Raw genomic sequence first — 12,378 nt, 5'->3', positions numbered from 1 at the left:
ATGTTTAAAAACGTGCACCTGAAATGCAGCGAGCAATTGAAATTAGCCAATAGTGTGGAACTAAACACTTTGTTTCAAACACATTGACTGCCTCAGCGTAAAAGATAGATAAAAACCTAATTTCTTTAGCAAACCGACAAAAATAACTTCATTGTTCTACAAGCAATTAATGCATGGCTGTCAGAAAAGTGGAAATAAAATAAAATCTGAAACTAATAACGTATATTAGTCTTCCGTAATTATGTGAATGTATTTTAATTCACTTGATAGCTCCCGGCCACAGAAATCCATTTTGTTTTCATTTGACGTGAGAGCAGTAAACGAAGAGGAAACTGCAAAATCACTAAATGTAAACACAGGTCACGTGGAGACTACACACTTGGTCACTATAACTCAGACTGCTCTGCGCATCAGCCTCGGATCTACGATATTTCCGAACCGAGACAATACTAAGATAGCGCCGCCCCTCCTCCCCCTCCCACCCCCCTCCTTCGAGCGTTTGAGATACGACGCCAAAAATTTAAAAAAACTGAATTTTCGAAAATATGTTCATTTTGTAGAGCCCAGCTTTATGAAGAGTCTGATACATAAAACATATATGTTCGAGGAAACGTAAGACATGTTATTTGGTCTTAAGTGTGCAAGTGTGCAGTGCCACCCCTCTTCACACAGCATTCTTCTATCGCACGTCACTGTATTTCACTCCATGGAATTGAAACGTGTATATTTTGTATTGGGTGCCATCAAACTGTATTCAGGACAGTGGAAATTAAAATGTCCTGTGGTGCCTCTCCTGCTTACAGTCGGCTGGATTGACATCCTGCCCCTCTTAATAAATCTCGCAATTAATATTGGATGGGACTATTTGTAATCTGGAGAACAAGAACTCTTCAGAAAATTTGCATTCTGTATTGCCTGTTAGCTAATACCTTTCTGTTTTGGGTGAAATAAAATTAAATATAGGATACATAAAACCAGTAAAGACAAGAGACAAGCAATACAGTACACATTTCTTCAATTCTTAGCGCCTAGCATTGTTTTCTCTCTAATCCTGTGACAGCTTTACATGGCGTGCTTTCCTTTCTGCAAAAGAATCAGTTACTTCATCAAAGTTCGTCGAACGTTTAGCTACATGAAAAATCGAAATATCGTTGTCTAACACTGTGTAAGCTGTTAATACAAATACTACCCAAGACTGGTGTGGTTTCTCGATCTGATTACGTCTATTTGTCACTGCCTGCTGGGTAAAACAAAATAGGCCTTTCTAACACTGCAGAAATTGTAACACACACCAAATAAACGAGACTGTTTTGGCATAAATGGTCATTTTTATAACACGACAGTATGTAATTCACGAAGATCAATATAAAATGCCTATTAGGCCTACTACAAGCAAAAAGCTTTATGTTAGGAAACAGTTTCACATTTCATTCATACACGCTCCAGTTTCTTGAGCATGAGATCGAAAAGTAATAGTACGAGATTTTTATATAAATTTGGGATCGTCATATTCTTTCCTAATTTGTGTGATGTCCCCATTTCTTCTCCTTCTTCGTTCTAACAATCAATCTTATCATGACTAATTCTTGAACTATTCCTGCGTTTGTCAAAACATATTCGCCAGTCAACTTCCCTAATCCAGCCAGAATCACCGGTTTAGTTATCACTGATTATTATCCGGTTAGGCGTTGTTATGTTCGCACAAACCATTTTCCGCGCTACTTCCAGAATAGAGCTTAAGCGGCTGCTAGACGGGGACCCTTACTAGTGAAGCGATCTGGCGAAAAATTTTCTGACAACATTTCATTTTGCTGGATACACTGAGAAGATAATACGTAATCTTTCCTACCTGTTCTTGCTGTTAGTCGTTTATTTCCACTCTGGTATTCTGAATCTATGGATTTCCCTAGTAATTATAACAACGCTGATCATTCGCAAACCCAAACAACAACATAATCAGACAGAAATTGGCGTTCACTCATTCGGCTTTACTCCACTCAGATTGAATAGCCCGGTCCCCTTTTGCCGGCAGGAAACTTTATTTCTAGATGTGGCGAGGATTCCCCTGACAGAGACATCACACACACTATGCACGCATTCAAAAAACGACTTATAATTTTTTTTCACTATGGGACCAAACTGCTGATGTCATCGGTACCTAGGCTTACACACTACTTAATCTAACTTAAACTAACTTACGCTAAGAACAACACATACACCCATGCCCGAGGGAGGATTCGAACCACTGACGGAGGGAGCCATGACAAGTCACCTCAGACTGCACGGCTACCCGGCGCGGCTTATGATTCATTCAGAAATCAACTTACAGAGTGTGTTCAAAAACCAACAGGGATGCGAATCAAATGGGTAATCAATAGACCAACGTGCGCTGGATGCTAGGCGCTTCGTGAAACAAGGTTTTTTTCTCCTGAAGAATATGAATTTGGCACTCCCCCCCCCCCCCCCCCCACCTCCTCCCTCATAGATCCAGGCGCGAATGCGTGAATCTGGCAGCTTGGGCGCGGCAGTAAAATTTTTCCCGGTTGCATCTAGCTGCTTGCTGCAACTACTTACACAGCCAACAGCCACATTTATGTAGCCAGAAACGGGAGAAGGTACCACTCATACGCCACTCAACTGCGCATGCGCATGAGCCCGTTAGTAACTGCTAAAATGAACCTAATGTTAACAGTTGTGATGTCACGCTCATCGGAGGCAATTTGTGGTTATGAAGCATTGCATAGTCTTCCTAAAGCCTTTGCCACATTTTGCTGTTGGCAAAAGCTTGTATGAGCACTGTGTTTTGTTGTTGTATATGGCACATTTCCTTTGCAATTTATGTTTTATTTTCCTTTTTTTCTCGTTCACATTTTATTGTTGCAGTATTATTCTGCAGTAGCAGGATACTGTAATATCCTTTGTTAGAGTATCGATTCTTACCAGTCAAAATTACAAAAATTTAACTGAAAACTAGAACAACGAAAAATTCCCAGAATCCTAAAAAATTCCCGGGTTTTTCCCGGTTTTCTCCTGGATGAAAAAATTCCCAAGTTTTTCCCGGGTCGTATACACCCTCAATTACTATGTTTGGAGTGCAGTCGAAAGAGTTACCAATAAGAAGAGGCATCCTAATGTCGCACCTCTATGCACCGTTACCAAAGCAGAAGTTGCAAACATGGACAGCGCTATTTTAAAGAGTACATGCGATCGCTTCAGGACAAGATTGGAGGTGGTCATTGCGGCTGAAGAGAGGTTACACTGAGTAATGTTACTCTTTTGACAGATACAACTAGTTAAATGTAAAAGGATTTTCATTTACATTTGTATTTTGTTTGTATAAATTTGCTTTTAAAAAAAAAGTTTGATTTGTCTGGATTTAAGTGCTGCACCCTGTATGAAAATACTGGAGGCTCCTGAGAAAATATGATGAGCCAAGTTAGATGGTAGACATTGAGAAAATTACCTGTAGCACTCCCAGCCACAAACATCACTAATCACCACTGGCGCTATCTCATCCAACTTACATTTGCCATGTAGTTGACTATCTGTTGATGAAAATTCAGAGACAGATGGGCTGCTCAGAACTTGTGTTCACAAAATGGATCTCCCATTGAAGCCGACAGAAATACACAAAAATAAATAATGGCACCACGCCTAGCATTTGGAACCACAAACCTTCTTCAGATTCCATTTTCCTATAGCAAACTTTAAAAACTAAACAATGGAAAGTACAGGATGGAATAATGACAATCTTATGAACAGAACAGTTGCTACTCACCATACAGTGGAGTTGTTGAGCTGCAGATGGGCATAATAAATATGTCTGAGTCTTTTTGTTGTGCCTATCTGCAACTCAGCAACTCTGCTACATGGTGAGTAGCAGCTACCCTTTTCATAATACTGTCATGTATTAAAAATTCATGTTTTAGAACTAGGACAACAAATTATTGTCCCAAGTTTGGTCACTGCAGAGTATGAAATGTTAAAAGTCATTAAGGACATGTATGAAAAACTATCAGAGTCAACCAATACAAAATGTATTTTTACAAGTCTGCTGATTAATTAAGATAACCTATCAGTTCAGTTCACCTTTTTCATGACCGGAGTTTAAACAGACATAATATGTAGTTAATTCTTACTACAGTTACCACATACATTTTTGAGGATATTTTTCACCAACTAAATGCTGCAAGTGTTATGCTGTCTTGTTCATATTCTGCAAGACATCCAACCATTTCTGTTGAACTGTGCATCCTGTACTCCAAGATTTAAAGGAAAGTCATTAAGTGCCTGCCACTGCATGAAGCCAATATGCGATTTAAACTACTTTTCTCTCTTCTACAATGACATATACTCACAATAAAACTCTCGCCCAAGTTAGGAGTTTTAGCAGCTATCAACGACATTTCATCAAAGAATAGCCCTTGAGCCTCTGGATAGGTCTTGGTGCCAGCCATTACAAGATCTAAAAAGAAAAGAACCCTATTAGATACCACACATAAAGAACAGAAAGCCATCAAAGGTAAAACATTGAAATTCTGTTAGGAACAGGAATCAGATAGCAATAACACACAAAAATTAGTATCTAGCAAAAGATAGTTTTTGCACAATGTAAATACAATAACAATGCACAATTTCTTTTGCAGTTAGAAAACACATACACACACACGTGTGTGTGTTATGTATATTCCATCAACATCATCAAAGTCAGAAAAAGAACAGTAGCTTAATTGGAATGATGAGGGAGGAAAACAGCCATGAACTCATTGAAGAAACCATTCCACCATCAAACGTAAACAATTTCAAGAAAATCTGGAAAATCTGAATTGGGGTGGTTGGATGTAGATTTGAAATCTTAACCACTGTGCAATCTTGTCTTTTGCACGTAAAGGTCAACAGTAAGAAAAAAATATGACATATTTTAGAGTACACTAAATGAGGCACAAAACTTAAATTGTAAGAAAATTACTGAAAGAAAGGAAAAAAAGGAATGGAAAAATATGAAGAATAGTAACATTCAGCTAACACTATGAATAGCAAATGATAAGATACGCCCATCAGTGGTGGTCAAGGACACATTGGACAGGATGGGTTTAGTTTCCATTATGTCAACTGATAAGGAATGAATTTAGATTTAAAAAAATATATTCTTGTAACTCCTCTAACATTACGAGACATTTTACTTCATGATGTAAGTTCCAGCAGCACAGTAAAACTTAATGCAGGTAACTGATATGAGGGAGGACAAAGTAAATGATTAATGGAAAATCTCATATGAGGTGTGAAACAAATACTAACAAAGAGATAGAGGGGCTGGCCAGTACTTACCTCAGCTCAGTGCAGCCGATAGATACACATAAAACACATAAAACAGAACCGAAAATTACGTTCCTAGCTTTCGGAACAAATGTTCCTTCATCGGGGAGGAGAGAGGGGAAAGAAAGGGAAGAAGGGAAAGGAGATTCAGTTACTCACAACCCAGGTTATGAAGCTTCCCTTTCTTTCCCCTCTCTCCTCCCCGATGAAGGAACATTTGTTCTGAAAGCTACGAACGTAAATTTTCGGTTCTGTTTTATGTGTTTTATGTGTATCTATCGGCTGTACTGAGCTAAGGTAAGTACTGGCCAGCCCCTCTATCTCTTTGTTAGTATTTGGAGAACAAAGTAATTCAGACAAGTGCTCAATTGCCAAGCACGTGTGTTTATCAAGGGAATGCTGTGTTTGAAGAAAGATGTGTATGGTTGGGGTCACTAAGAAAATGGGAGAGCAGATGTCTGTAAATACCCAGAACAATTCTCCATAAGACGACTCAGTTTAATCAAGTGAGATGCCATTCTACAATTTTTAAACAATGGTTCACTATGCGGAGGGGGTGTTGAGCACTTACTACATGAATATAAAAGGAATTATCATTGTATTGCAAGCAGGGTTTTCCACGTCACTGGTTCATGTAATATCTGAGCAATCAATACACTATCTGTTAGGTGGGAATCTTATGACACAGCAAGTTGGAACTACTTCATCTATTATGACTTCAAAGCCCTCAATAACTAACTTTTTACTGATTTTTGTAATGTTCTCAATACAGTTATTTACATAATGAGTTACATATACTTGAATATGTCAAAATTCAAACGATGGAAAATCCAGGATGCAATGTAACAATATTATGAAAGGAAAGTTGCCAGTCACCTTATAGCAGAGATACTGAGTCACAGATAGGCACAAAAAAAAAAGACTGTCACAAATAAGCCTTTGTTGTGCCTATCTGCGACTCAGCATCTCCACTATATGGTGAGTGGCAACTTTCCTTTTCATAATACTGAATATGTCAAAATGTTATATAACCTGCATTCCACTCATATTTGTTATTTAGTTGGTTATATTGAACATGCTGATTTGAATGATGTAATTAGTTTTGCTGAAAGTTCTATTTGCTAAAAGATAAGACTAATTACAATTATGATAACACCTAGTGGAAAAACATTTTGAACTAATCAACTGAATATGAGGTATTGCTACCATATTATTGAACAGTGTACCATTACTGTGTGCTTCAATTACTTTACACCTATGTGGTTAATCCTGTTACTGGTTTGAGCACCAACCTCATAATAAGCACTAATAAATACTCAAAGCAAAAAGAAACTGGTCATCCCCCAACAATTCAATTTTGAAGCTCATAAATATGAAAAAAGTGTAAACTAAATTGTGGTGTTGGGTACATATTTTGAGCAAACACCATCAATGTGCACATGGCATATTTGGCTGGAAGCCTCTTTCAGTAGTTTGGCTGCCTAGTGTGTCTCTTTATCTGACAGAACTCCAGAGAGTTGAGTGTCAATGATGATGATGATGATGAAATGGTAATGAGGATAACACAACACCCAGTCCCCGAGTGAAGAAAACCTTCAAACTGACTGGGAATCGAACCCAAGCCTCTGGCTTGGCTTTCAGCCACGCTGACCACTCAGCAATGGAGGAAGACTGATGTGCTACCAAGAAGGTGAAGAGGACTATGAAAATCAGGTTGGTGGCTTTATTGTCAATTCATATTAAACTTTATATATAAAAAACTTGCTGTTAAACCAAACTGTAAGTATTGCTCGTATTTTAAATGCAATTTTAAAGCACCCTTTTCAATTAAATTTTTTTCTATATTAGTAACATTTGTACAACAGGTGCTGGATAATGACTTCTGACCAAAGCCAATCACACATTAAAGAAAAACTTAACAGCAGTGTTATGTCAATTCCAAAATGAGGAAATTCATTAGCTGGACCACCAACTGGCAACTGTTGTCAGATCACAGTTTTTGGTTCAGTTGCTGCACAATTTGATTGGTCTGTATGCTGGGTCTACTACTCTGCTCATCATCATCAAGGACATCTGTACAACCACATCTGAAGTCCCAACACCATTGTCTTGTCTTTCCTTCATTCATTACTGCTGACGATTCTGAGCGGCTGCAGATCCTTTTGCACATAAAAATAAAATTACAGCATGCACTTCACAACTAGTGGGAACAAGATTTTCAGAGGTCTTGTTGTTTGCTTTCACCCACAGTCAAATTACTGAATCAAAACAATGACTTTGTGGTATCATAAACAATCAACAGTTGGAGCTCCATTAGGGCCACATTGATCTGAACTGTCAACATTTAAATATAAGCAAATAGTATTTACTTTTCAGATATACCTCTCAGGTGATATAGCTTTCAGAGAAGAATATAGCCGTCTACATAGTGGAAAAGTTAAAAACCTTTTCAAAATGTTATTGTTTACGAAAACTTACATCCTCAAGTCCCAATCTTCTGACAAATTATAGGAGTAGCCAACAAGGTATTCTGTTACTTTGTTGAATAGCCACAGATTTTCAGTTTCCAGTCTGATGTTTTCTGATAACCTGTTACAGACTTTTCCATTAGAATACGCAGTAAAATCCCATTCTGAACTCCAAACAGGAATACACAATGTGTGAGGGTAAGTCAATTATTATCCGCAATTAAGTTATATTTTTGTTTATTTTGGTAGAACCATCATTTTACGTTGGTGATGCATGCTTTGTTTATTTGTTGTCATATCTTCGCAGTTTTCAAGCTGCTAGGTTAGTTTCGTTATCGCTGCTGTGCTGTTAACCCTGGCTGCTCTGCTGTCTATTTGCACCAAAGAAGAACAATGTTCAGTGATCCATTTTTTGTAGTCGGAAGGCGTATCAGGGACTGAAATTCATGGAAGACTTTCGGTATAGTACGGGAACAGTATTTTGCCACAATGGAGTGTGTACGAATGGATTGAAAAATTCTGAAATGGCCGCACAAATGTTACGCACGATGAAGGAGCCGGTCAACCATTTACCACTACAAATGAAGAAACCATTGAGCGTTCACGTGAAATTATTCTTTTAGAAAGACTATTAACTACTGACAAAGTGACACATCGTCTACAAATTAGTCATGGTTCTGCCTACGAAATTATCCACAACAGACTTGGGTTTCATAAAGTTTGTGTAAGATGGGTTCCAAAACAACTCTAGACAGTTGCATGAACAAATGCTCTTGGACATCTGCAAAAAACATTTGGATTGCTATGGTAACGAAGGGGACAACTTCTCAGACAGGGTCATTACTGGTGACGACACATGGATCCATCATTACGAGCCGGAGAGTAAACAGTGGAATGGAAACATCCAAATTCGCCGTGCAAGAAAAAGTTCAAGACCCAACCGTCCACAGGAAAACTGATGCTTACCGATTTTTGGGACACACAAGGTCCAGTACTGGAACATTATGGGGACAGGGGCACAACAATACACAGTGCACATTAGAGTGAGATGCTTACTGCCAGGCTAAAGCCTGCAATTTGAAGCAAACACCGAGGAATACTGTCAAAAGGTGTTGTGTTGTTGCACAACAATGCCCGTCTACATACTGCTGCCCACACTGCTGGAATGCTCCAGAAACTCAAATTTGAAGTATTGGGTAATCCTCCATATCATCCTGATCTTGCCTCTTCTGACTATCACTTGTTTGATTCACCCAAACAGGCACTAAGGGGCCATCGATTTGCCTCAGATGAAGCAGTGAAAGAAGCGGTGCATTCCTGGCTTGCTGCTCAACAGAGAATCTTCTTTTATGAGGGCATCAGGAAGCTTGTACAACGATGGACCAAGTGCATTGAAACGCAAGGAGGCTAAGTCAAAAAATGATCTTCGTGTAAGTTTCCTATTTGACAACAATAAAATTTTCTAACTACTTTGTAAATAACAATTAACTTCCCCTCGTATATTGTACTGTATCTCCTGGGGTAGTCATGAATTTGAAATTTATAAGTTCCATGTAGTGATAATTATTGTATGAATAGCTAGCGATAACGCAAAGAATTAAACAAATGCATTGTGTTGCAATATATTCCATGGACATTCGAGATTCTGTGACTGAACTATTTTTTTGGTGTTCTTCTGTTCTTGGACTTCGAGAGGAAAGAATGATTGTCTGAGGTTCATCTTGCTGTAACAGTCTATGTAAGTTGTAAACAAAACTGAAATATAGTTGTTCATGACTTGAAATTTGTGTACAGTATGCAATAATTTGTAAGCTTTGTAAATCTAAACTTTGCTTGTCCTGAGTAGATGTGGCCTTAACGGAACATTGACCATTGTTAGGTGCCATACTAGAAAATAATTAGTAATTTTCTTTCAGCTCATCTTTGACATGTGCCACAGGTTAGGACACTAAACTTTCTTTCCAATTCCACGAGCTATGCGGCCGCTACGAATAATTTAATGTATTTTACTTTCAGATTTTCTGAATGTTTTGAGATAACCTCCCAGGCAGGAAGGCCGGTCATATGATCCTAGATCTAGTATAATATTTCATCAGCAAAGAATTATGCTTGTTATACTGCTATTTGAGACGAAACCACAATCTGAAGTTACAGGTTTTATTACTTCACATTGAACTGACTTACAAAATACTGTCTGGTGCTTTAAGCACATCAGTTTTAACTATACTTTTGATATATGTTGAGGAATATCTGTGATGATTCAAGAGAGAGACAATTAATTATTTACAATCCCGTAACCAACTTGAGTACTGAGTTAGTTTGCCGACTGCTGATCCGCATTGGGCTAAATTAAATTACATTACATTGTCCATAGTATTATTAACGTTATTTCTCTCTCTCTCTCTCTCTCTCTCTCTCTTTTTTTTTTTTTTTTTTTTTTTTTTTTTTTTTTTTTTTTTTTTTTTTTTTTTTTTTTTTTTTTGACATCACATTATTAAAAGCTATCAAAGCATATATAAATTTTTATTAAATTACATTACACTGGTGCCCAACATGGGGCCAGGCCAAATTAAATTACATTACAATATGTAAATTACGAACTTCACAATTTGCCCTAAATTCGCTCTTATTATTAACCAAAAATGCCATTAGGGAGTATATATAGTGGCATATTAATGTAAGAATCCATGGTCTCTACGAGGCCTCTGTAAAATGTTCAGTTATTAAATTTACTTAATGTTCTTACTGCACACTTCTGTAGAATACATTCTTTTTGATCTTAACTGTATCAGCATGTTAACTACTGAACTGGCAGTGATTAAATTAAATAATTGTCCTAGTTAGCATTGTCAGCTGAGAAATTCGTTGGTGTGTGTTTAAGCTGCCTAATCAAACAGGGTGTTCTTCCCCAGTGCACACTGGCTCCTTTCCTTGTGAATATGATAGGTGTGTCATATGTGTACTTGCAGAGTGTAGGTGAGTGTAATGCATACATGTATAGTGTAGTATTATGTTCCAGCTGAATGACGTTTATGAGAGCACAGACAGGGTGAAACCTGATGCCAGCACATAGCCTACTCCTATCGAATAATCAAAATGGCCACAGAGCTTAATGTCCCCACCCAACTGATGGATTTCCCTCACTTCATGAGACAATGTGAAACACTTTAGAATGCAGTTCAGGACATTGGAACAAAGACCGTGATCAGGAACTTTACACCATCGCTTCTCCTCCCCCTGTTACCCAAATAGTGACAGCAAAAATTTCATCCATCACCAGGATTAGAACCAACTTATCTCCGAGTCAAGCACCACACAACACAGGCAACCTCAGATGCAGAGGCAGGTACCATCAGTGATGATAAATGGAGGCAAGAGACTTTACTGGCACCAACCATGACTCAATTGCAGTGCATTCTCCATAACTAAATGCTTTAGTTTGGTGCTCAGTTGACTATTTTGATTCTTCCTTCCAGCACTAATATCTCAGAATACTGTTTATGCAAGTTTGTTCCACATTTTATAATTAGTCTTCACTATGCTGCAAGCTGTAATTACAACTTATCACAATTATCTCTGTCTTATCACTTCATTTATGTTTTTATTTCCTAATTTCAATTCATTTGCAAATTGTGGTTTTTGCCGACTTTTCTTTCATTTTTTGCTTCTTCTCTATCAAACTCTTCTCGTTTCTTCTTCTTCTTGTCCATTTTTGCCTCACCTGTGTTTCTAGTTCAATCAGTCCTACCCTTGGTTTTCACCAGTTTAATAACCTCTGTAACTTCTCAGGCTTTCAAATAACACCTTTTGCAAAGGTTTAAGGTTTAACTGTGGGTTTGCCTCTTGCCCTGACCTCAAGTTGTCTCTTGATCTGATGTTCTGGGTAACTTTCTTACTTAATTACTGAGTAATGTTCTCCATTATCTTCCATTTCTTGCATTTTTTTGAGGCACTGGGTATCATAAAGTAGTGTTTGTCTTATCTTTGTTTGTACTTATGACTGCTGCAATCTTGAAAGTGCAAGGATTTTCACTATTACTATTCGGATGCAGTTTCATTCGTATCGTTGTGTAGTTTTTCTACTGAAGATACATTAAAAATTAAATATTACCCATCAATTCAATGGCGTTTCTCATTGTCCCTTGGCTTAAATCATCTGATGAAAGGGATGAAGAGTTCTGGCTAATATTAGTAGTTCGACTTGCAATAGCCTTCGCTGCCATCACAGCACCAATAACACCTTTCTTCTTATCCCTTTTAACATAAAAAACATGAATCAACATACCAGCTACAGTCAACAAATAAGAATACAATACACATCACTCAACGATAACATTACAGGAACACTACATGGGTAAAAGTAACGTGCACCATTTTAAATAGTTCAATAAAAATTGTAATGGAACTCATAATGAGTGCATTAGACTGAAAATTACATTCAAATTCACCAAACTTCGCTGAAGCAGACTAATGACATACTAAAAAAACATAATTAACAGATTACAAGCGGGCAGTGGAAAATAATAATTTGTATCTGTTGAGTGAGTATGCCGTGTCACTACATATAACTTACAATAACCACTGTTGGAAATGC

The 12,378-nt window shown here is 37.7% G+C and overlaps 1 protein-coding gene across 2 annotated transcripts in view; it reads right to left on the bottom strand.

Annotated features, from left to right (window-relative positions):
- Window positions 1–12,378, bottom strand: part of LOC124545166 (Fanconi anemia group D2 protein) — a 207,201-nt gene that overhangs the window by 118,304 nt on the left and 76,519 nt on the right. For both annotated transcript variants that reach the window (XM_047124001.1, XM_047124002.1), the window contains exons 11-12: window positions 11,896–12,038; window positions 4,359–4,465 (exon numbers count right to left, since the gene is read on the bottom strand). In XM_047124001.1, the coding sequence (XP_046979957.1) occupies window positions 4,359–4,465; window positions 11,896–12,038 (250 nt within the window). The remainder of the gene's footprint in view (window positions 1–4,358; window positions 4,466–11,895; window positions 12,039–12,378) is intronic.

This window comes from Schistocerca americana, chromosome 8 (genome assembly GCF_021461395.2).
Source record: "Schistocerca americana isolate TAMUIC-IGC-003095 chromosome 8, iqSchAmer2.1, whole genome shotgun sequence".
In the NCBI taxonomy this organism is placed as follows: domain Eukaryota; kingdom Metazoa; phylum Arthropoda; class Insecta; order Orthoptera; family Acrididae; genus Schistocerca; species Schistocerca americana.
This window is presented reverse-complemented; position numbering and strand designations above follow the sequence as displayed.